At 37.8% G+C, this 26,262-nt stretch overlaps 5 protein-coding genes across 5 annotated transcripts; 3 read left to right on the top strand and 2 right to left on the bottom strand.

The window, feature by feature from the left end:
- Positions 1 to 1,704: 1,704 nt before the first annotated feature.
- On the bottom strand, positions 1,705 to 2,463 carry LOC119904554 (gamma-crystallin M3-like). The gene is made up of 3 exons (XM_038721331.1): positions 2,455 to 2,463; positions 2,111 to 2,359; positions 1,705 to 1,986 (listed from the first exon to the last, which is right to left on the bottom strand). Exons 1-3 carry the CDS (start codon positions 2,461 to 2,463, stop codon positions 1,705 to 1,707), a joined length of 540 nt encoding a protein of 179 aa, XP_038577259.1.
- Positions 2,464 to 5,474: 3,011 nt separating this feature from the next.
- LOC119903553 (gamma-crystallin M3-like) lies at positions 5,475 to 6,490 on the bottom strand. The gene is made up of 3 exons (XM_038719808.1): positions 6,482 to 6,490; positions 6,051 to 6,290; positions 5,475 to 5,786 (listed from the first exon to the last, which is right to left on the bottom strand). The coding sequence occupies exons 1-3, from the start codon at positions 6,488 to 6,490 to the stop codon at positions 5,511 to 5,513; spliced, it is 525 nt and encodes a 174-aa protein (XP_038575736.1). The 3' UTR covers positions 5,475 to 5,510.
- A 2,170-nt stretch (positions 6,491 to 8,660) lies between these two features.
- Positions 8,661 to 9,905, top strand: LOC119903552 (gamma-crystallin M2-like). Its single transcript, XM_038719807.1, has 2 exons — positions 8,661 to 8,945; positions 9,357 to 9,905. The coding sequence occupies exons 1-2, from the start codon at positions 8,661 to 8,663 to the stop codon at positions 9,630 to 9,632; spliced, it is 561 nt and encodes a 186-aa protein (XP_038575735.1). The 3' UTR covers positions 9,633 to 9,905.
- A 3,620-nt stretch (positions 9,906 to 13,525) lies between these two features.
- LOC119903551 (gamma-crystallin S-1-like) lies at positions 13,526 to 14,256 on the top strand. Its single transcript, XM_038719805.1, has 3 exons — positions 13,526 to 13,534; positions 13,631 to 13,873; positions 13,977 to 14,256. The coding sequence occupies exons 1-3, from the start codon at positions 13,526 to 13,528 to the stop codon at positions 14,247 to 14,249; spliced, it is 525 nt and encodes a 174-aa protein (XP_038575733.1). The 3' UTR covers positions 14,250 to 14,256.
- A 2,177-nt stretch (positions 14,257 to 16,433) lies between these two features.
- crygs3 (crystallin, gamma S3) lies at positions 16,434 to 18,532 on the top strand. Its single transcript, XM_038719957.1, has 3 exons — positions 16,434 to 16,451; positions 16,857 to 17,099; positions 18,260 to 18,532. Exons 1-3 carry the CDS (start codon positions 16,434 to 16,436, stop codon positions 18,530 to 18,532), a joined length of 534 nt encoding a protein of 177 aa, XP_038575885.1.
- The last annotated feature ends 7,730 nt before the right edge of the window (positions 18,533 to 26,262 follow it).

Genomic DNA, 26,262 nt, shown 5'->3' with positions numbered 1-26,262 from the left:
TCCACCTTTTTATTATTCTTTATTTGGATCCTCCTAGATAACTCCAAACACTACATTTCTGTAATTTATAACTGATAAATTGAAAGATCTTGATTGAATGAATCTTGTTATGCTGTATTTTAATGTAAATGTTTTGATTTGGTTGCAAACTGCTTTGACAACACTGTTTAAATGATACACTGAACTGAACTGAACTTTTTTTTTTGCCTATCCTAGATATGCCCCTTTGTTAGATCATGGTCAGAATATATCTTATTGAGGGAATCAGATTTTATTGTTCTAAAATAGACTTTAATTCCAAAAAACTCAGCACATCTTTGGCAGAGTCTTATCTAGTGAATTTCCTTCCACAGCTTGACAATAAACTAGCTTTAGCTTTCTCTTTATAAATGACCCAATATTAAGAATAGCACGGACTGCTTCCTCAAAGGTGCATTGAGATACTTTGGGGGAAAAACAACTCTATTTTTATTGCATTTTTGAATGTTTACACAAACATACACATACATTATACAAATTTGGTTCAATATGGTTCATTCTACTTATTTTTTGTTTATTCTGCATATTGTGTAAAATGTAATCGACAACTTAAAAGGTTTAGTATGCAGGGATATTTCAGTTCACTAAAGTGTACTGTGTGGTGACATGGATCCCTGTTTAACAGATGTGCTGGAGGGCAGAGGAACCGACACTGCGGGACATTTGAATTTAGTGAGAAAAGCCATAAGATATTTTTAGTTTAATATGTTTGGTATGATGACCCCTGACAAAGGCCACAAGCTGAAATGCATTGACCTGACAATTCACCGTTGACTGGTCATAACAGGAAAAGCACAGGTAAATTGACAACATTAATGGTGACTTTGTTCAAGTTTTTGTTTTTGTTTTGTCCCTTGACAGTAACATGATTCCAATGTAAAAGATGGGGTACAAAAATCCACAGCTCCTCACTCTGTGTAAAAACACAATCCAGAATTTATATGCATTTAATATAAAGCTTTAGCAGTCTTGAGTCAATCACATCAGCCAGTTATCTTCCAAAGTTGCAGTCTTTTTGGTATGAAATTCCCACTTTTTCACTTTATTTACTGTATTGTCTCAGTGAGCCAACAAGCACAAACCAGAGCCTGGTAGCCATTGTTAGCATTGTTCCCCCTGTAATTTTCCTGCAATGTGTGCTGTGAAACGGGCCAATAACAATGTCCTTTATACTACTAAGTGTTACTGGAATTGTGACATTTTAAGTATTTTAAGTATTGACACGCTAATAAAACACCTGCCTGTCTTCCTCAAACAATTTTTCTATTTATTTGCTGTGTTTTCGAACACTTAAATAAAGTATATTGTATCATGTATCTATTTATCATTTCAGGAAACTAAAGGTAAATCATGCACAATCTCACAGCTATCATTTTTATCCTTTGAAATAAAGTTTTAATGTCACATGCATCATATATGACATAACACATTTCATAGGTAAAAGAAGAAGAAGTCTTGACCTGACTATGGGATGCAGCCCAAACTGTCCTTTGACATACAGGAACAGCTGAATACTGTTATTTTCTCTCCAATTTCGTGATGGCGCTCAAAATTTACTCCCAGCTCACTAGCCGATGTTTTGAAACTCAACATGAATGATAAATTGATAAATTCTTTATTAATATTTATTGATTACATTTTCAAATCTAGAGCCCGTTCTATTCTCTAACAGGATTCCATGATACGTCGGATGGATCCGATCCTCATGTCCATGGGACCCATTCCCATGTCTCTCATGCTCCTGTACTCTCCGGGCCTCAGGTACATCATCCTGCCTTTGTAATGGGGCTGCTCGTGCATCAGCCAGTGGCCGTCCATCACATTGCAGGACTGGCAGTCGGACATACGGTAGCGATCCTGGATGTTGTCGCAGTCGTCCATCAGCTCATGACTCTGGCCCTGGAAGTTCTCTCTCTCGTAGATCCTCATCCTGAAAGGACCTCTGTGCTGTAAATGACATGTGAAGAGACAGTCAAAGGTGGTTCTGTGCTGTGTCGGAGGGTTTTTAATTAAGGCTTATGTTTGTATCCTTGACCTTACACACATGAGAGCAGAACAGAGAGCTTCATACCATTGGGATCATGCGGCAGGAACGGATACAGTCACTCATGGTCATTCCCATCAGGCGCTGGTTGTCAGGGTACTCTCCCCTCCTCGCCAGCATCTGGTGACCCATGTAGTTTGGACGTTCATAGACCATGAAGCAGCCACTCTCCACCCTGCAGGAGTTGCAGCGGCTCAGGTAGGAGGTCAGCTCAGCACAGTCGCTGCTGGTCTCATAGGAGCGACCCTGGAAGTTCTTGTCCTCGTAGAAAATGATCTAAAAATAAAAGATAGTACATTATACATTAACAGCACATGTCTAAAATGTTGTGTTAAAAGTGTTTAAATTACTACATAAAAATGGTCCCTTACTTTGCCCATTTTGGTGTTCGATCCTAACCCCTGATTGCACTGGTACTTTGCCGAGCCAAACTCTCTGTTACTTTTATACCCAACATGATAGCTAAATGATCTATGGAGCCATTGTTTTGAATATCTTACTCAGCAGGCTAGCATACAGGGCCATCATGTTTGTTAAATCGGTCTGTAAATGGTTATTATTCCAGACTGTATGCATCTGGTAAAGTGCCAACTGCAGTGGCTGTCCTATGGGGTACAGGTGGGTGACAGCAGCAAATGCATCAGCTGGGACTCTTTGTGCTGTCAGTGTTAGCTCTGTGGTGACAAGCACTTTGTCACATTCACATCATTAGTGCATCATCTGGATACATAAAATGATGTATTTGTCTTTTGATTGAGTTCAACAGTTCACTAACAAGGTAACAAACAAAGTACTTTTACTTAAGTAGTGTAGTTGAATATAAACGTGAGGTACTGCATTTCCATTTTCTGCTACTTTAAATTTCTATTCCAATAGATTTCCAAGGGAAATATTTTACTTTTTGCTTCACTGCATGCAATTAATATCCACATTTACTTTACAAATTCAAATTTTCACATATGTAGCTTATAAAATATGACACATTTTTATAGACAACCCAAAGGTTTATGAAACAAAATTAGTTCAGACCGCTACAACAGTTTCAAATTATACTTACACATTAATGCATTGGTAAGAATGATCCAATAATATAATGCATAATAGTATAATGCTCAACAGGGCCATTTTTCACATTTACTGTACTTGTTATTTCTGTGCAGCTGTGAAACATCTTGTTACTCTGGTTTTGAAAGAAGAAAGTTACTTTAACTTTAGATACTTTAAGTGCAGTTTGCTAATCATACTTGAGTACTTTTACTTAAGAAACATTTACATTTCAGGACTTTTACTAGTATTTTTACTTGTGGTTTTGTTACTTTTTCTTAAATAAAGGATTTGAATACTGCCTTGACATGTGCCCTCTCTGTCAGATAAGTTGTGTTTTGTACAAGTACACAATATGTTGTATGGCAATATTCACACTAATATTTTGAAGGATTTAGCATGTATTTGTTGCTCTTTACTGTAACAATTTGTGATCTGAATGTCTGTTGCTTGTTGTTCAAAGTGACATTGATTTATTGTCTGGAGATTGAATGACGCTGAGCCAGTTCCAAGGTGAAAATATATTCACAGACATTGAAAACCCCTTTTATCAGATAAGATAAGATATGTTTTATGTTTTGGAGTCGTTCTGCAGCTTTGCAAAAACAACACAAAAACAGACATCTCTCAAAACATACTACCATGCAACACATCACATGCTCTCATATACATAGGACAGATACCAATGCACGTTAACTCATTCTCACAGTGGCTCACTGACTACTTTTAAAGGTGTAATCCAGCAATTTAGTGTTGTACTTTTGTAAAGTTGGGGGACTCACAAGAGGCAGATTAGAAGAAAGATCAAAGTAGCAGAAGCTGATATATCCTGGCATTTAGTCCCCAGTATTGGCCAAAAAATGCTGAGTCACACATTTTCTGATGTGTCCCCAGCTGGTGATGTCCTGCTGACATCATTAGGGGTTATTTTCTCACAATTTCACACATAACTACTTCAGGGCCACAGAAGACAGTACATAACTGTGTGTTCACAAGCTGAGCGGTAAACTGAACTTTATATATAAAACTGGTGGCAGTCCCCTTTAAGAGTTACACGCTAAAACATCTTTGCAACAAAGCAGTGTGACTGCCCAATTTAGTTACTTACACATAATGTAGACAGTTGCATGTATAAAACACTCACCAGCCACTTTGTTAGGTACACCTGTTCAATTGCTTGTTAACACAAATAGTTAATCAGCCAGTCACATGGCAACAACTCAATGTATTTAAGCATGTAGACATGGTCAAGACAACTTGCTGAAGTTCAAACCAAGCATCAGAATGGGGAAGAAAGGGGATTTAAGTAACCCTAAACCTAACCCTTTACCTAACCCTGCTCTGAGTATTTCAGAAACTGCTGATCTACTGGGATTTTTAACGCACAGCCATCTCTAGGGTTTACAGAGAATGGTCCGAAGAAGAGAAAATATCCAGTGAGCGGCAGTTGAGAATGTCTCGTTGATGTCAGAGGTTAGACCAGAATGGGCAGACTGGTTTTAGATGACAGAAAGGCAACGATGTGGGGGATATTTTCATGGCACACTTTGGGCCCCTTAGTACCAATTAAGTATTGTTTAAACGCGACAGCCTACCTGAGTATTGTTGCACCATGTCACAAAGCTCAAATCATCTCAAACTGGTTTCTTGAACAAGACAGTGAGTTCTCTGTACTCCAGTGGCCTCCACAGTCACCAGATCTCAATCCAATAGAGCACCTTTAGGATGTGGTGGAACAAGAGATTCACATCATGGATGTGCAGCCGACAAATCTGCAGCAACTGCGCGATGCTATCATATCAATATGGACCAAAGTATCTGAGGAATGTTTCCGACATTGAAAGTATACCACGAAGAATTAAGGCAGTTCTGAATGCTTATTAAGTGGCCAGTGAGTGTATGTGCATTGTGTGTTCATATTATCTAACTGTGTGTCAACTGTTTTAACAGTCGATATAAAAAAAATAAATTGAGCCTGACTTACACCTGTTTTGGAGTATATTTGTTAGATTTATGATCATTGCAGAGCAAGATGATGCACACACAGAGAATATTTTCATCATGGTGAATTAAAAGATTTGGTTTGTATGTAACCTCATAATACAGGATGTATAATGTAACTACAGTCTGTATTTTTCTGTATTTAGCTATAACTCACTGGCAGGTGTGTAATTTGGAGTTTGTACATTAAAGTTGTAACACTGCCATACAATTTGTGACGGGTGAAAATAGTAGCTCACTTTACAGACCAGTTGTGCAGAGTTAACCCTCACAGACACACAAAAATAACTTGTCTTCTATTTCATATACGGAAAACACAATGACAAGGTGACGTTTGATTCCACTTTCATTTTATTCAACAACTCATTTCTTTTTCTCTGCTTCAACAGGACTCCATTATACGCCTGGCAGAGCTGACCCTCATGCCGCTGTATCCCACATCTTTCATGCTCCTGTACTCTCCGGGCCTCAGGTACATCATCCTGCCTCTGTAGTTGGGCTGCTCGTACATCAGCCAGTGGCCGTCCATCACGTGGCAGGACTGGCAGTCGGACATACGGTAACGGTCCTGGATGTTGTCGCAGTCGTCCATCAGCTCATGACTTTGACCACCGAAGTTCTCCCTCTCATAGATCTTCATCCTGAACTGGCCTCTGTGCTGTTGATGAATACACAGAGGAGGACAAGTCAGCATAGGACTTTAGACTTTAGACTGTGATTTGGCTGCTGTTAACACTAAAATGTGTTTATTACTGAGTCTGCCATGCTATTTTTTAACAATTTGGTCTTTCTCAATAGAACACAGCAAATTAGCAACGGATTTGACTATTCTGACTACATTTTCTATTGATTAGACATTAAAGATAACTCGGATATGAGTTCTCAGTTGTAATAAGTTTATCTTTTCAAATTCCTTGCATACCAGAGGAATTAAACGGCAGGATCGGATAGAATCACTCATGCCAAAAGACATGTAGTCGCCGTACTCTCCTCTCCTCAGGAAATACTGGTTTCCCGTGTAGTTGGGACGGTCGTAGACCATGAAGCAGCCGCTCTCCACCCTGCAGGAGTGGCACCTGCTCAGGTAGGAGGTCATGTCAGAGCAGTCGCTCATGCACTCATAGGAGCGACCCTGGAAGTTCCTGTCCTCGTAGAAGATGATCTGTTGAAAAGAAGAATTCAGACAGTATAAAATGATTTGGAACAGGTCTTAATTTGTCCATTTTAAAATGTACTTTTGTAAGCTTATATTGTTTCATGTCCCTCTCTTTTAGTTTTTTTCACTTGTTTACATTTTGTGTCTGCCGAGTTTGTCCTGCACAGAATAGTTCTTGTTCTCTACTCTCTACATACCTTGCCCATGTTTGATGATCTGTGTTTGTGGGAATCTGTCCAACAACCAGTGGCTGCCAGGCGGCTTTTATACTTTATACGCGCTGTAACAGGGTTTTGTTATTTAAATTATGTGGAAGCTGATGAATAAGCAGCTCTGCGATCGCTGTTAATTTTATTTGTGCCATCATGATCCAGAACAAAGGGAGGGGAAATGGGTGGAAGACACAAGGCAGGAGAGGAGGGAGAAGAACTGGCTGCAGTTTTTGCATTTCTCAGAATGGGAATGATTAGAGTGACAAGGAGAAGCTAAGTTTAATTACAATACATTAGAGAATATTTTGGTAAACAGCCTTTGTTTATTTCTGATCCCTTAATGTGGATCCCAATGCATCTGGTGCCTAGTAACATCATTTTCCTCCTCTCTCTGCAAAAAAAAAAAAATCCTTTCACTTTACTGTGAATTATATACAAGGCAAAACTGTGTGTATTGGTCTATAAATAATACATTTAGATTAACTCAGTATCTTTTGCTAACAGTATTTGCAACAGCTCGCAAAGGTCGGTATGAGTAAAGTACTTTTCAGTCAGTTGTTTTATGCGGGGCTTATACTTCTATCAATATTTTTATGACACCTTTTTCACATCAGATATTTTGATTTGTCATAGCAGGAAAAACGCCGTTGTTATTAGAAACATTAACAGTGGCTCTTGTCTGTCCCAGTAAACCATAACAGCATGACAGTGAGTCAGCAAGCACAGTACCAGGACCCTGAAACTGAAGCAGCTAAATGGAATTCAGCCATCATTCATTTTTGCCTGTGCTTTTTCCTACTGTGACATGTCAAAAGGAATTCTGTGAAAAAGCCCCATTGCTGTGCACCATATGTATGTCTTTGTTTCAACTGGCTTTGACTTTCAGTTTAAAAGACTAGTCTGAAGGAAGTTACGATACAGTCAGGGTCAGTCTTTTGCTGTTGGCAGTAATGATGTTAAGCTTCTATACTATACATCCTGTTTTCCTCCATTGTCAACCAAGCAAAAGTCCATATAAACAATAAAACACCAGCTTTATTCAGCTTTTTATGAATGACTCAAATCTCAAATAGACTTTCTCCCTGCAGATGTTTGGACTTAAACACAGGTGTTGGCTGCACTCCACTTAACAAGGTCCTTATTAATGTTATTATTTACACCTGTGCTTTCCCTGCTAGGGCAAATCTGAATGTCTGCTGTGAGTTCATTTCTGAGGAGGTGGCACTGCACTTTGGATAGAAAAATCACTGTTATTATGGAAATGTTGAGTTTAATGAAACAGATTCTTTAAATCCTTACATTTCCATAATGCATTAAGACCTTAGGTGCCCTCCATAATGTGTCATGGCATTAAAGTCTCAAACAGAGAGGAAAGAGCCCAAAAAACAAAGTTAAAACCAATCAATCTAATTTGCTTGTTGAGTTTGGTATTTTCTTAGTTTTGTTTTCATTTCATTTTGCATGCATGCTGTTGCTCACCTAATAACAACCAACAAAAAATCTGGTCTCCTGAATAAATTAAAACACTGGTGCATTGCTAGCAATAACAACATGTATGAAATATTGGAATTAAAGATGAGACATTGCAGTCCCAATCATTGTCCAGGAATAAAATACTACATTTCCCCTTCCCCTCATGATCATATTCTAAATTCTCTTCTTGTAAAAAAGCAAAATGAAGACAATTTACCAATTAATTGCTTATCTCAAAAAAAAAAAAGAACCACTGATGGAAACCAAATAACAAATAAATGATCATTTGATAGGGCAGAACTCAATGGAAACAATCCAAACAATTATCATTGAGTATGGTTGTTGGCCTTTATAAGTTTTACATGTCAGTTTTGGCACTTCTTGGATATGAGGCCATCACATGTGGACAAAGGGAAATCAAACTTGTACAAACCATTTTGCTGATATGCAAATCAAGCTAATTTAGATGACAATAGCTTTCCCTCGTCTGCACATTCTGCATCTCAATATAAACCACAACACTGCTGCAGCTGGGTGGGAGGCAAGCAATATCATTAACAATGGGGAAGGTAAGGAGCAAATGCTATTTTCTAAAGGTTTTCAAGATCTTTCAGGCAGTGACTATGTAGTGCATGTAAACGTTCTCATGTCTACTTTGCTGTAAATTTAATGATACCCTGGCAATGTTGGTATGATAGTTTACCAGGCTTTGTCTCTGTTTCCTTCCATCCAGATTGCATTCTTCGAGGATAAGAGTTTCCAAGGCCGAAGCTATGAGTGCAGCACTGATAGTCCTGACCTGCGCTCTTATTTCAGCCGTTGCAACTCCATTAAGGTGGAGAGTGGCTGCTGGGTGCTGTATGAGCGTCCCAACTACACTGGCAACCAGTACATCCTGAGCCCCGGGGAATACGCTGATCACCAGCAGTGGATGGGATTCAATGACAGCATCAAGTCATGTCGCTCTATCAAAAATGTGAGCTCAATAACCAATAGATGCTTTTTAGAACATAACCAACAGGTTACAAAGCTTTTAAAAGTCATCCTTAAGTAATGATGGTCTTATTCATGTAATAATATTGTTAATGCACCAGTTTCGTAGTGTGCCCAGCTCCAGTGAAATACCACAGAGTGCACCAACCAAGCAGTAATCAGTCAAAGGCCAACAGAGAAAAAGGAGAGATAAAAGGCTCATGATTTGGCAGCAGGGTGTTTTATGTCCATGCCCATGCACATCAATTATTGAAGGAACCCAGGAAAACAGCCAAGAAACCCATTTGCAGATGTGAGCTGAAAGAAAACTAGGAAAGAAAAGGATAGATAAAATAATTCAGATACTAAATACTAAATTAATTTCATCAACTTCAATTCTCTTACTCTTTCATAGGTTTATGGGAAGTCCTGGAAGATCCGATTCTATGACAAGAAGGATTTTGCCGGCCAAGCTCTAGAGTGTGTTGAGGATTGCCCATCGGTTTACGAGGCCTTCAAGTTTGGGGAGTTCCACTCCTGCGTGGTGATAGATGGTGCCTGGATCCTCTACGAGCAGCCCAACTACCGCGGACACCAGTACTTCCTGGAACGTGGCGAGTACCACAACTATACAGACTGGGGCGCCACCTCCCCTGCTGCCGGATCCTTCCGCATGATCACGGAGTTCTAGAACAACAGCGACCATCCAGGGTTCTCCAGCCCCTAAAAGAGTTATTTGAGTGCATTAGGCCACCAAAGTTCTAGAGTTCTAAAGAAAATCAGTTTCAGAACATGAGTTCCAAAGACCTATGGCAAATTTCAAATTTAAAAATTCAATGTTCCAGAATCCTATCTTGAGGAAGCTCTAGAACAATCTCAGGAGGTTCAGAGTCCCTGGAGGCTAAGATTCGAGAACCCTGCAGCTTCCCAACTGCTTTTTCCATTTGGAAATTTGTCCTCTCCCCAGAACCCTGAGTGTTGCACTCAAATGAATAAAAGTATTTCTTACTCACGACAGTATTGTCTGATTCTTTCTTATTATGTTACCTCACACTTCAAAGGCTTTTAGTCTTGTCTTCTAGTGCGCACCAGTAACATTGATTGACACCATTTACATCTCAAGACAGACTGACATCAGATCATACTAAACATCGGCAGGCACAGGTATTACATCATAAGACATTTGCAAGTGCAAGATAACTGATAAAATTAATTTACAAAATTGTTGAAAGAAGACATTATTAGTTCAACATTAACATATTGCCTGCTAGTGAGCCACAAAGATGTCTGCACAGATCCTGATTTGTAATGTATAGACCTCGCAACTTCATAATATCAGGTTAAAAATTATTATTCATGCACACAACAGAAACTTGTAGTATGTCTTGTATCTGTACCAGTAAAAATACCTTGTTGCAAAATATTTTTTGCCTTTAATAGATGGGTACAGCTGAAGAGAGACAGAAAAGTGGGGGAGAGAAAGAGAGAGAGAGAGAAAAGGGCCCCGGGCTGGAATGCTGAAACTATTATCTTTTAACTATTCAGTTTAATTCTTAATGAATAAGATATAAAGGTCATAAAGGATGACGAATCTAGGCTATTCGGCAATACTGGTCTTTTTAACTGTGAGGGAAGATTTTTATTTTGTATCGTAATAATTATATCATCAATGACATACAGACGTTTCGGTGGCCCAAACAGGTGGACTGCATTTATTACAGTGCAAATACTTTATGATAAATCAGTTTCTAAATTTGTCCTGGTGAGTTAAAAAATGGCTGAAGTCCTTGCTTGATATGAATACTTTATAGTTATATATAGTATTTATTATATTTATGTTAATCATTATTTCTTAAGATTGGTGTCCTGTGTCTTAAGATGATCCTGTCAACATACAACCCCAAATGACCTAAATTTAAATGGTTGTGCAAAAGACATTACAAAAAAATAGTCAAAAACTGAACTCATGTAAAATTCTTACAAAAACAAAAATAGGTCTACAGTATTTTCTTTGTGTTCTTTTGATTAATTTACTTTTGTTTAGGAAAGTGTTTGAGTTTTAGTTTTTTGTTGTTTTTAGATATGTTTATGTTACCAGTGTCATTGAGTGATTGACTGACTGATTTTATTCAACAATAAAAAAAATTAAATACATTTTATGGGCTCCATGTACAAGACAGCTAGTATGCTTATTTCCATTGCGGTCTTTGATGGGTGGGCTTAGAAGGATGCCAGCAAATGATGAATTTGAAGGCTCATACATTCAAAAAAACTAAATACTACATAACAGAGACACTTCATACAGCATAATAAGGAAAAACAATAAATACTCAAAATGGTTAGATCCTGCCACAACACATACCAGCAGTATATGAGATAATTTAATTCAACCTGTGCCTACAGTGGTTTTGAACCTTGAATTTCCTTCTTAATTAATTATGGATAGCTTTCTCCATAGAACAGCTGCTGAGTACAGAAATTTTATCTATCTAGCAAGTGTTTTAGATCTGCAGAGTACAAACTCCAGTAAGATAACTGGGCACATACCCTAAGAAAATCTTCAGTATTGTCAGTGTTAATTTTGCCAACAAAAAGTTTGACTAAATTTTTTAAATTTTGTTGACGACCTTTTTTACATTACTTAATTGTAACGACAATGTAAATAAAAAAATATCTTACAATGCAAATTGCAAATAAATCCTAAGTCATTGCGCACTAACAAGAAAAATCAGACGAAATTTCATGCCCTCTTTCAGCAGACAAGAGAGAACCTAGATTATGCTGTACAGGTCAAAACCTTTTCTGCTTTGGCTATGCAATGCAACGGAAATTAGTTAGTCTTTACAAAGGAGTGGGACCTCAAGCCAGGTCAGAAGAAAGAAGATTAGGCTAAGTCCATGATACATTCTCATCCTGGATAATTGAAACACATATTTTAAGGTATGTTTACTTTTGAAAGAAAGCTAGAAAATCCTTCAGCAAAATCAGTACCACAGCGTATGATAATTATGAGACTTTGACTGAAGTTAGACTACGATTAAAGAGGTCTACTGACAAAATCTTGACTAAAACAAAGCAAAACGAAAAGAACAATTTCCAGTAAGTGACAAAGACTAAAACTTATAATGGTAGAACAATTCTGACAAGCTTGCTCTATGACGATTGAAGTTTAATTTTGACTGCATTTGGAACACCATCATACCAAGCACAGCAGACATAGTTAAGTCCAAAAATGTAAAAATCCTAGCCAACAAACGGATGCTATCTAATATACATCAAAGGCTTCAGGCTTCTTTAAACAATGCCTAGACTAAAACAGCCACGATGGAGAGATAGCTTATTGTCACTAGCCAGCTATCCACCAATGTAAGCTCTGACTTTAGGGTTTTTTCAATCATACTTTTATCCTTTTGCAACATAAGTAAGTTTGAATCGTCTGCCTAGAGAAATAGATCACATGAACATGCTGATTTTAAGTCATTTTTGTACAGCAGGAACAAAAAGAAGCCCTAGGACGCTTTCATGGGGAACGCCACACTCTAGTATTTTAGGACGGGAAAAACATTTACCATTTGTACTTTGAGATAAGAACCTATCTATTTGATGACTGATCACTAAAGTGAGTGAGTGATTAATGGTGTCAAATGCGTTTTAAAGGTGTAATATCACCATTACCTCCATTGATTTTTTTTCTAATGTAATCAGTCAGATTGAGCACACGAGTCAGTAGAATGATATTTCTTAAATCTGTACTAAAACTCATAGAGTAGATTATGTGAGGAAATATAACAATATATTTGCTCAATCACTGTCTTCTCTAGGATTTTCTTCTCTATGAACAACTGTTGGGTTTCTGTAAATATCATCACAGAGTATGGTCTAGACCTGCTCTTTTATAAAAAGCGCTCAGAGATAACTGTTGTTGTGATTTGGTGCTATATAAATAAAATTGAATTGAATTGAATTGAAAATTGAATTTTAGATAAACTACATAAAATTGACACTGGTCTGTAATTACTGTGATCTAATTTATTTCCTTTCTTGAATAACGGAATAAAACCTAGCAGCCTTCATTTCATTTGGAAATGCAACTTGTACCAGAGATAGGTTGATGATGTGTTTGACATGGGGTGTTATAATTTTAGCTGCATCATTCAAAATCTTGCTGGAATATTGTCTACACATGTTGCTTTAGAATAATCAAGCCCACATAACTTCTTCTGGACAGTGGACTTACTTTCTTAAATGAGAAGGAATTAGATTTAACCCAATTCTGGGAATAAAACTGCTGCTTCTGTGTCTCTCCATCAGTTCATAGCTTACGTAAAATTGCACAAAAGAAACAGATTTATGGCAACGGTTCAGATCAGTTTGGATTGAGCAGTGATTCAGGTTTAGATACTTGGCACTGCTAAACATCCATTGTGTTTGGATAAGCAATTCAGTGAGTAAGAACAATGGGCAGACTCTAGATGAATATTTGAATTGTTACATGCACTGCTAACCATGTGCTGGTAGTATTGTCTCTGCCATGTATAAAGAGTACCGCATTTGTTACGGCATCTAGTATTTTAAGCACCACAGATGGAGAAGGTGAGAATATACAAATTTCTAAATGTGTTCCTTCTTCCCTCTTTTTATTAAGTGTATAGTTAAGTGTATAAACCTGTCTTTACCTATTCTTTCCAGATTGTGTTCTATGAGGACCGGGACTTCCAGGGAAAGTCCTATGACTGCAAAGGGGACTCTGCTGACCTGCAGGGCTTCATCCACCGATGCAACTCAGTCAAGGTAGAAGGTGGCTGGTGGGTTCTGTACGAGCGTAACAACTACACGGGCTACCAGTACATCATTGGTCCAGGGGAGTACAATGATTACCGCCGCTGGATGGGCTTCAATGACTGTGTCAGATCCTGCAAGATCATCAAAACTGTAAGTCACCAAGTGCCACAACAAAAATAAACAAGAAAAAATAAACACACTCGCTTCCTCATACATCAAATTAAACCCATTTCTTTGACTGTTTTGGTTTCAGGCCAAAGGGCCATACATGTTGAAGCTGTTTGACCGGCCAAACTTTGGTGGCCAATCTTTGGAGTTGACAGACAACATGAAGTCTCTCCAGGAGAAATGGCTCAGAAATGAAGTCCAGTCCTGCAAGGTCATTGAGGGTTCCTGGGTTTTCTTTGAACATCCCAACTTCTGTGGTCGCCAGTACCTGCTGGAGAAAGGGGGGTACCCACATCACTCACAGTGGGGAGCTCCGAAAGCAACTGTGGGCTCCGTCAGAAGAATCATGCAGCTGTGAAATTCAACCAGTTAAAGTTTGTTGTAATGTGATGCATTGCAATAAATTTCTTTGATGCTAATGTTTGTTTGTACCTGTGTATTTTTTTCATATTGAAACTTCATGACTTTCATCATGAAAAATAAAGAGAAATGAATGATAACATAATTCAATTAATTATGCATTTTGGCAATAAAGGTACAGTATGTCATCCCGCAAAAACAAAAAACAATGTAGTCAGCAATACTCCAACTTATTTATCATAATATGATGTTTAGTTTTTGTTTAAGAGAGGTGTTAAGTCAGCTTTTACGCAATTTTTGAGGATGTAGCTTGTGATGCATTTAATTTAATTATACTGAGGGTTGTTTCTAACATGTAGTCTGCCCTCATTGATATGAATATTGTAGTGATTACAGGACGGAAGGCTCTTTTATGATTACCATTTTTATCACAGTGATTGCCAGAGACTTCTCATGCAAATTGTCTTTACACAAAATTGTGGGAATTTGAAAGATTTCTGCCTGAATACAAACAATAAACTTGACTACAAGTGCTTTAAATAGAATTTCTGTATCATCGTACATGTTTAAAGAATCAGGTCTGTTATGCGCTGTGATGGGAACATTAACCCTTACAGGGATGAATTAAGTTGTAATGATTTGAATTGTATCTTACCCACAACACATCAATACAAAAAGTCTTCCTTGGTTTTGTTTTAATATTACAATTAGGAGTGTAACAAATCTTCAAAGAGCACAAGGACACAGCCACAGTCATCCAGACATGTAAAATATTTGTGCAACAAATTATTATTTTTTGAATTATTGAGAAATCTGCAAGTTATTCTCTCACTTAATTGATTAATAGGCCTATAGAACATCCTATTGCCCAGTAATAAGTAAGTAATTCCTTCAAAGTGCTTCTTTTGTCTGACCAACAGTCCAAAACCCAAAGATATTCAGTATATGCATATATGTAGTGTGACAGCTAATCCTCACATTTGAGATGCAGAAAATATAAAATGTTTGACATATTTGCTTGAAAAACAATTGAACAATTAATAATTTCTCAAAATCATTAATTGGTAAATGTTCTGTTGTTCGGAATGATGGATTTACGACTAAGAATTTCAACACAATATGTGCAGTCACCTAGGACATATTCCAGTAATTTTTTTTTTAAATTTGACAATACTAATCTAGCAAGAATTTTTCCACGCCTCAGAATCAGAACCATAATCACCTTTAATTGTCAGGTATGTGACTCTGTTTATACATTACCCTTAGTGTATGTGAGTATGCGTTCTGACTACCATACCAATGAGCCTGGTTCTTTGACGTTGTGTTCCAAGTTGCATGTTTGAAACTGTGTAGACCTGGGTTTGAATCCGGGTGGGGTGACTGTGCTCTCCTTTTACTACTGTGTATATACGCAAAACAAGCATACACACATGACAACAAGCTCAACAAGAACAAACGACAGTGTATATATTTTGCACACTTCAGAATCGGAATCACCTTTAATGGCCCGGTATGTGTACACATACAAGGAATTTGACTCCGGTTTTAATACTCTCAGTGTACATGCACGCTCACAAAAAAGTAAACACGTACACACAGCCATAAACAAAAATCAATATTTGTAGACAACAAGTGCAATAGTGCTTCGAGTAATCAATCATGCTGTTCACTGGCTGTAAACACATTCAGCATCTGTAAATACTGAATAATGAGCCTTTGTCAGCTGACTGTGTACTGAGGTGTGGATGCAGACAGAGGGTGGAGCATGACAGACTGAATACACATATTTCCTGCAACACAGATGTTACAGCCTGCACCACAGTACTCTGTGGCCAACAGCCAACTTCACCTCATCAGCCTCAGTACCAGCTACAGAGGAGACAGTTTAATTGGATCAATAAATCGCTTCTGGAATCAGGCATTGACAGATCAAAAGGTCAGCCGTTGCGATAGTGAGTAAACACTGTGTAGAGCTGGGCATTTTTTAAAACAATTGCAGCATCAGCCATTGTGCAGATTTAAATGCTGAGGCAATTAAAATGACAATGATGGCCCTGGCAGTGCATTTCAGTGAGCCCACATACACTGTATATATAAATCTGGACTAGGCCTGTAGGCAATATTGTGTATGTGAAAGGTGAGATTAACAAACGGTTATCAAACGTTGGTGTGAGGCCCAAACATGGACCGTGTTGGAAAGGTAGGCAGACACGCAGATGATGCTTGCGACCACATATCTGGATTATTTGATTTGTTAGAAGAGTTGGAAGAGGTCAAAACTCTAGCGTCACTCCGGTACACAGTATAAAGAACAACTTTACCCTCCCTGACCGAGTTGCATGAAAGTTGTTCTTTATACCACATGTTGACCTCTTCAGACTGAAATTCTGCCTTAAATTCCTACAGTTAAGTGATTTGTTGCACAGATTGTATAGTCAACCGCTATGTATTTACACTATGTATTTACTTACATTTGTTGTTATTGTTTGCTGTGTTGCTTTTGGACAAATGTTTGCATGCTGTTATTTTATAGACACTATGCTATACTATAATATGCAATATAATAGTGTAGCATAGCCACTGAATGCTCATTGTTCTCTTCCAGATCGTGTTTTATGAAGATAAAAACTTTCAAGGTCGCTATTATGAGTGCAGTAGTGACTGTCCCGAACTCAACATCCACATCAACCGGTGCAACTCTGTTCGTGTGGAGAGCGGGGCCTGGGTTCTGTTCGAGAGGCCCAACTACCTGGGCTACCAGTACATCCTGACCAGGGGGGAGTACCCTGATTATCAGCGTTGGATGGGATACAATGACAGCATCAGGTCCTGCCGGATCGTCCGAAACGTGAGTTCCTTCAGAAAACATATCAGAATCCTTATGAACTAACAAGTATGATGTCCTTGTATAATCCAACAGTATAATTCTGGCATTCACTTTGTGAGTCTTTCTGCATCTTTTCACATGCACCTGACAAATTCATGAAGGTGCACACAAATGTTTTAGTATCAGCTTCACCAGTATGTTTAGCATCAATATTTCAACCCTGTCTCCTAGAGATCATGTTTAAACTTGCAACAGCAGAAACATTTAGAGGGGAAGGTGATGCCTGCTCGATAAAGTTTTCATCAACATAATAAGGAAAATGTTTGATTGATTTAATTGATTCTGAATGTATCGTGTGTTATCCGACAATGCTCTTGCAAAACAATTGTCAATTATCAACTAAAGCATTATTCAACTCTTTATGCTTATGTTTAGGCATTCAGGGTTTGGTTCAGGGAAAGATTTTGGTCTTGGTTAAATTTTGAAAAGTCAAAAATGACTTGGAGGATGAGACTTAATTAACATTTAATTTAAACCACAATCTTACCTTACCAACTTTAATCAACATACTTTTGTTGCCTACAGCTTAACCACATGCAGGACACAGGATGCAAACCCTGGTCTCAACGCTGGTGAAGGGTTTCATCAGAGTCATGTCTTATTGGAGTTATATTGACGAGTTCCTGACTTTTAAGTAGTGTTCATGTCAACTTCCACGTTATACTTCTGACAGGGAATATTTGTAAGCTTTGATATATCCAACTTAGAGCCAAATGTATTGGATATAGTGTTAAAATTGTAATGCACACTATTTTTAACTCTCACATGATATCCTGTGCTTTGTATGTTTAACTGTCCACCCCAAACACCACTGCATGCATATCATAGGGAGGTGGTTCCTTTCAAAAAGTAATTGGGAAGACAAATGATAGTATAAGTATAAAGTAGTATATAAATGTAGAGGTTGGATATTTCATGAAAATACGTTAGAAAATGTGAAAAAAGAGAAATTGAGAACCTTAGCTTGTCTTCCGTTGCAATGTAAAACACATATTCACATGCTCATATACTGAAAACAATAATATACCAACAAAGTTTTTTTATTTTTTATTATGTTTTGCTATCTGAGCTGCTGGGTCACTCTTTGTTCAGAGATTATCTTAGCTCCTCTTGTCTTGCAGACCTCTGGTGTGTTCAGGATTCGTATTTTTGAGCGTCCTGACTTCAGTGGTCAGATGTTGGAATTCACTGAAGATTTGAGCAACCTGCCCGAACACTGGCACTTCCGCGAGGTTCACTCTGCTCACGTGCAGGACGGTGCCTGGGTCTTCTACGAGCTTCCCAACTACCGCGGACACCAGTACCTGCTGGAGAGAGGAGAGTACCGCCGCTTCACTGAGTGGGCGGCCATGAACCCCATTGTGGGGTCCCTCCGTCGCGTCCACAACTTTTAGACTATATCTCTTTTAGTTCATGTTTTCCATAACTGTTCTTTAGGAGTTTAATAAAAAGATGATTGTGCTCAGTATATTTATCCCTGCATGTTGTGTTTTTGTGTTTTACATTTTAAATTACAAAGAAATTTGGGTCCAATTAAAATAAGCAGGTAAGATAAAACCTGAACATCTCCCAGTGCGATTATTTTCAGTACACTGCTCAACCATTTATGCAACACTGGATGCTTCTTGGCTTTTGTAAAACCCTATTGTTATTGACAAGATTTAAATGGCTGTTCAAATCAATAAAAGCACCAGCCACTGAAAGATCTGTTGTTTTTAAAAAAAAATACAGGTTTAGACTTTTTAATGACATTTAAATCCATGATATTGTGAGCAATCACATTCTACTTTTCAGAGAAATCATCATCGTACAATTTCTTAAAATACATATTTTCATAGCTTGTCAACCTTTTTTTTTGTTCTGGACTAACAATCAATGAATGAAACACGGAGCAAAGTCTTGTGTGTGCGACAAAGAGTTTGGAATGGTTCCTCAAAGGAAAAATGTAAAATATCATCACATATGACATAATTTTTCCATCACCTGACATTATATGCTCGTAACATTATATTACTAGCAGTATATTCCAATTTGTTTGGTTGCTAAATGTGAAAGTAGTAGCTGTTAACAGTGGCTATTAGAATGAATATCTCCAATTAGCCATGGTTTGGATATTGCAATAATAACGGCACTGTTATGTACACATATATGACACACACAAACACAGCAAATACAAGCTAAGGTCATCTGGGGTATGAGATGCATCTCTAAATGCAGCATTATGATGTATACTAGCATCAAAGACACTGTTGAACAAACAACTTGAATGCAGAAAAATGGCTTTTTCTTGGTCAGTATAAGATGAATGTTTGATGCTTCTATAAATACAGGTAACATTATGATTGCCCTAATATCCACAATAAAATCAGTAACAAATTTCTTTAAGGAAGTTACTAAACATGTTTCTGCACTTGCTGTAACAGACATTTACTTCACTTAAAATATTTTTGTTTTAGCTTTGATGCACAACAGAACTCCAAACTGTACATCCATGGCACAGTAATTACTCTTGTCTTACATGAACATGTGGAGCTGAAGAATTAAGGATTGGTTCTACATATAATTATTACACAGCCTATGGAAAAGGAGTTTTCTTTTTGCATTATTAATGTCTTTTATATGTCATATATATGCTCCTCTCTGACACATGAACGCACAAATATTTTTTTTTAAAACCTACTAGAAATCTGATACATCTACAAATATTTTAAGCAGTAATGTTAATAATAGACCTTGTGACTGCATGTTGTTTAACACAATATTAAAGTTCTTCCCAAAGTTAAGGTCAATATACCATTGAAATGATTTTTTATTAATTAGTATTTGTCGTTCTTGTTCTCCTATGACACAAAGTGGCCACCAATTTAAACTTTATAAAAAAAGGAATAAAACAATATTAAATAAAGTATCTACTTTTACACTTCCACACACATCTTAATCCATGTAAAGTAAAAAAAAAAATGCTAAAATTTTACAGAATGACTCCAACTGTTTCTGCCATTCCTGCACGATCATAATAATAAGTAAGTTAAGACAAACTTAAGTCATTTTTATGCCATGCAACATGCAACCACATTACAATTAAAACGGTCCCAACATGATTTGAGTAATGAGGTGCATGCACACACTGTATATTTATGCTCTCATGCATGTGTCCGTCCTCCTCTGCCTGGTCTTCATGATCATTCATGTTTCCCACTCACTCACACACTGGTGTGGCTAAGCATCAGTGCAGATAGTCCTCTGACACAGGAGGGAGGTCACAGAGCTCAGCTAAACCTGTGGACAAAGAGGTGCAGCTTGCTGATGACTCAGTGGGATTTGCCAGTAAGAGCCTGGAGCATGCCAGCTGCTGTTAGTGCTGACGCTCAGCTCAGTGGAACAACACTGTGACCACGACAACACAAAGGGAGTCCAGCCAGCACGTTCTCCCAGCTGGGGTTATTCACCTCTAAAGCCTCTTTGTTTACTGCAGCCCCTGAGCTTTTAGTGGGTAATAGGAGATAGAATGTGAGGTGATTTCAGGAGATCACATTGAGCCAGTGGGCATCCTCTAGTGGATGAGGTTCGGAACTGCATTTACATAGTTTTATGTACTTTTGGTCTGAGGCTTTTTTTGTATTATTTGGACCAGGTTCCCCCGTCCAACACCAGACTGGGAGATTCACTAATGCTCTTGTGTCTAAGCAAATCCCTGTAGCCATAATCATGTGCAAAGTCTTCACAGAAGAGTGGAGACTGTTTTTGGAGGAGTTGTTCAACACATATGGCTGCAGTGTTACCCACATACTTGTCCATGTAATGCATTCACCCTGGAAAAGTGACAAAATTAAGTGTACTCAGAAATGTTAGTAGGCTATGCATACTTATTTTACTCGATTTTAGAGTGTGCTATTAATGGACACTGATGTCCCACAGTGCACTGCAAAACAGAAATGGGGGAACCACCCAAATATGAGAAAAATCAATGATCCCCTCCAGACACTAATGAAAACATACATATAAATATTGTATTTAATTTCTACCAATAGATCTTCCTAAATGTCACACAGTGGAGGTTTAAAGGTTCAGTGTGTAAGATGTAATGGCATAGTGGTGAGGGTTATGAATTGCAATCAACTTTCCAGTCTACCACTGCCCCCTACTCCTTCAAAGAGCGTAGGACAGCTACGGTGGCTGACACAGCACAAAAGGAGTCTCGTATGAGACAGCAGAGAGTAGCCAGTCAAGAAATGAGGTTTCTTTAGGTATATTTATTAAGAAATTATATTTACTTAATTATTCAGTAAAACCATATGTTACTTTGACTTGGCCACTGACAGATAACGTGGAAAATGTAAGCCAAGAGTGTGTAACTCTGTCACTGTTTTTGCACCACAGTTCATTATAAACCACACATTAGATAAAGTTTATACAAACATTGACAAGGGAAACACATTCATTCTCTCTGTGATCATGTATCCTCCCCAAAACTGGATCAAACACCGAAACACAAACAGCACAGCACATACTGTGATCGGAAAAACATTCGCTGCAGAATCCCTTAGTTGAAGAGAGAAAAAAGATCTGTCAATGGCTCATTGTAAGGTAATAAAAAACGGTTTATTATGTAAGATCTTTACATAACACTGAAAACATAATTATGGATATTATATTACATTTCTGTGAATAGGTCCTCAGAAATAATACACACTGGACCTTTAAATAAGAACTTGTCTGTGATATGTTATCCAGAAAAATTACAAGTTACAGTTAAAAGTTAAAAATTCTTAAAAATAACATGTGAGCTGGGACCAGGATTGGCTTCCAAACGTGTTTTAAAAAGAAACTTTCTCCCAGATGAAAGTGAAAAGTGTTAACACAGACATAATTCTGCACAGTGATGGTCAAACAGCTATGTGAAGTAACAATAAGCAAAATAGGTTTTTGAATGGAAGCGTTTTTCTCCTGTTACAACAAAATATTCATGAAGACAAATGTCCTTAGAGATGTGTGAAAGATGAGATAAACTGGGAGCCTTCTTTTGAAATGGCTAATTGACTGAGGATTCAGGTTCACAGTTCAGATAATTAAGAACAAAGACAGATAGTCTTAATGAGGAGAAAACATCAATATTGATAAAGCTGTGAAATCAATAAGCACTTTAGTCACCATAAATAATGCAATAATGAACAGCAGCACAGGATGCGAGGATAAACATATTGGAATATCGACGTGTTGAAGACATAAACTGTTTTTCAGTTAAAATAATAATAAATATAGATGTCAGTATTTTTACCTCAACATATTGATTTGTCAAGATTTTTCAGTTTGGGATCGGATCAAGGCCTGGGTTTAGAATTAAGGTCAGGATCAAAGTTTACATTTATTGATCTCCTGCAGTCTTGTGTTTGTGCCCTCAAAACATTTTTACAATATAAAAACGTCCTAATGCCTAAATGACAAAATGGGTCAGCTGTCAGTTGTTCCAAAACGACATATATGACCGTTGGAAAGCAACACAACATCAACATCGACTTTGTTTCACACAGGACTCAAACCTCAGTCTCCAGGGTTAAATTCCTGTGTTTGTTGACACATCCATCTACCCCAACCACATCCTCCTTACATGGTCTTTCTCGCTCCTTTTACTATGTCACCTGACTTCCTCATTTGCTATCGTCATCAGGCCACTAGAGGTTGCGATAAACGTAAATATGGGTCAAAATAAATCGCTGCACAGTCAACCTATACGGACGTGGTGAAGATGGGCTGCAACAAGCTCCTGTTTAGTTGAGTTACAGGATGTCCTAAAGATATCTGCTGTATGACGTCTTCCTTCGAGCCCCCACGTGTCCTCCAGCTCAGTTATTTATAACTTGTGTGTGGACATGATTTGTCTCAGCAGCTGAGCGGAACTGTTAATCCCAGGAAAAGATTTTTGTTTCTGGCCGCAAAGTTACCTTGTATGGCAACAATGGATAGAAGAGAGATGGACCTGACGTAACAAGAGAGAGCCAGAAGGAGGAGAAACAGGAACATGCAGACAAGACAGATGGGCCGAAACAAAGTCAGATACATTCAACAAAATCTACTCCAGGGTTAAAAATAGCAGTGAGAAAAGTTTCTTAGAAATTGACCAAAAACACTCAGCTAAACCTAAAGCTGGTGAAACACCTTGTCGCCAACAGCATAGTCCTGTAGATTTATAATAGTTTTTATTTGATTAATACCTAGCATGATGAATGATTTTCCTGAAAATGTCTCCCAGCAAAACTCCTAATGGATTGTTTAATAAATGATGACTGCTGATGCTCCGCAGGCAGCTGATGAAAGGCTGCGATATGACACCTCGGCCTGTTTGAAGCACACAGTTTCACTTAAAGCTAATTCAGGATGACAGCAGCCATGAGAGCCACTACAGCTTCATGTAAAAGGTCTTTGATCTGCTCTTAAATGACATGCTGTTCTACACGTAGCAATACTGTATGTGGTCAGAGAAACCAACCCTGGGCTGTGGCTGACATCCACTGAATCTGAGTCTGTGTTTATAAGGTTTTTCTCTTTTGATGTTTTTAATGTGCACAAATGATACTTTGAAAATATCCTCGAGCATTTACTTGTGGAGAAAGTCAGTAAGAAAAAAGTCAGTAAAAAAAGCAGCTGCTGGCTGTTTTGGATTTGAATATAAGTTAAAGTATGTGTGAGACAGAGAGAGGGACAGCACCAAGAAGAGATTCCTTAACAAACAATTCATAAAACATCAACAGTTCAAACTTGCTTGTCGCATGTTTGAATTTCCTCACCCCACACCTTTCCATAGCTCTCTTTTTTTCATTTTTGACAAAACTTTTTTGTCACACAATGAAGGCCTTCCACATACTGTTTGAAAATGTACGGTTATCCCCAAATTTAAAATGAAACCATGTCGCTATGACTTCGCCTTTGGGGGTGGGCATTAGGATTGTACAAACTAGCTCTGTGTTGTGCACAACCACATTGCGAACATTTGCTGTTGCGTTAACTCTGTGCAGTCAACCCCTGTTTAAGTCAGGCTCACGTGGAACCTGACTGGTGTATCTTGCAGTTAACCTACATTTTAACAGACCTGTCAGCTGCGGGCAAAGTGAGCTTTCACATTTGGTTGTGATGCATCATTTCACACTGTTATGGCGATCTAAGCAACATGTGTGCATCAACTTTGGTTGCACCCATTCATCTACCATTAGGAAAAAGGCTGTGAGTGGCTTGTTTATGATGCAGTTGTACATAACCAAATTCTTGGACTGCATATAAAGTCTATGGTGTTGACCCTTCACCCCAAAGAATTCAGCAGTTTTGACGGGAGTAAAAGTTACTTTAAATAAAGTTGTACTTCAGCAACTTTTGCTGTGTTACTCATCTGTTCTGATGCTATTAGAATCACATCCTGACTATCCAGAGATAAATACGGTACAAAGGTACCAACATTTCAGAATAATGTTGTATAGATTAAATTTGATTGATCATGATAATGGTGCAACCCCATATTTTCTGTCAGAACCATCATAAGTCGACCCCCATAATGTAAAATTGGCTAAATTCTCATGTGTATAAGTCATCCTTAATATTGACTACAACTATTCATGTCAAATGTTTCCTTATTTTCAGATATCACTTGTTATTCTGAAAAAGAAAATATACAATACAGCCATAGTTGAAGCAAAAAGGAGGCAACGTCCTACAAAATGCAATTTTGGGCTTAAAATTCAATGGTTGGAGTCACATACTAATGTACTGCCAACTAAAATCCTCAATAAGTATGTACTGCAAACTGCCTACTAAATTAACAATTAAGTGTGCCATTACCAGCAGACTGTTCTCATTGAAGTATACAGAAAAACAGTCATGCACAGACTGCATCACACGGTCAACATTGTGTAGTCTGAAGAGATGCAATGCATTTTGGAGCATTTGAGTATGTCCAGTAAGTACAGTGTCTCACAACGCTTACTACAAAATTCTTCTTCTGTTATACATTCTGGTATTTTCACGTACACAAAATTCAATTCAATTTCACATCATACTTAGTATGAAATGTAAGTTAGTATGCGATTTCGCACACAGCCTGTGTGACAATGATCCAGCATGAAATTCAGCCATCATTAATTTAATAATTTACACTTGTCACAAGTCAAAATGTCTTCAATTAAAATATGGCCTATAACACAAGCAACATTATACTAAAATGTGGCATGTAGGCAGCTTAAACGGCACCATCCAGGTTTCTTAGTCAATATTAAAGCCTCCAGTCCAGAGAGAGATAGTACTGTAGCTGGGCAAGATACATTTGCTTTCAGTCTCTTGTCACCCTCTTGTCCTCTGAGGAGACCCACTGCAGAGAGGTCGTGTCCCTGTGATGTGGCTCCCTGCCCATGACACCCTCAGTTGGAAAATATTCTCACAGCCTCCTTCACACATCTGCCACTCAAACTCACACCTGCACCTTTGTTCACACGTTTTACTGCGTGCGCCTTGCACACATAAGGTCCTGCTGGGACCTTAATTTGGACCTGAAGTCTATGCAGGGAAAACACCCCAGCAAGCTGGAGCTAAAAATTAACCTGATTTGAGATGTTATGACAAGAGTTGTTTCCTTCTGTGCATCTTTCCTCCTTATTTCTCCTTTCTTATTTTTATTACTATTGTATTGCAGGATTTTCAGTTTTTAAATATTTTAACACTTGAATTTCCTCCCTGGTAATCAATAAAGTCAGTGGTCAGATCATGAAAACAGTAGGACTGAAAGTGAGTCATAAATTAAAGTAAAACTTTAATGATTCCAGGGAGAAAATTACAGCAGCTCAAGAGAGAGAGAGAGAGAGAGAAAAGCTAACTACAGTAATTACATTAAAAAGCTTTATACCTTTTATACTATACAGTATATGAATTGTGCAAATATAGGAATGATATATGTGCAGAAATTGTGAAACAATGTCATAATCATTCAGTAGTTCAAGAAGTATATATATTGATGTAAATAAACAGGCAGTGATTATAATATAAATATAGCTATATAGGTGTATTTAAAGAATAATAAATACAAAAATACAAAACATATCTAAAATAAGTATACTGTGTTCTATATACTACATGTGCAATACAT

Source organism: Micropterus salmoides, unplaced genomic scaffold, assembly GCF_014851395.1.
Source record: "Micropterus salmoides isolate LMB-PRFRI ecotype aquatic unplaced genomic scaffold, ASM1485139v1 Ms_hic_scaffold_15, whole genome shotgun sequence".
Lineage (NCBI taxonomy): Eukaryota > Metazoa > Chordata > Actinopteri > Centrarchiformes > Centrarchidae > Micropterus > Micropterus salmoides.
The sequence above is the reverse complement of the archived record's forward strand: the minus strand, read 5'-3'. Positions and strand labels throughout refer to the sequence as shown.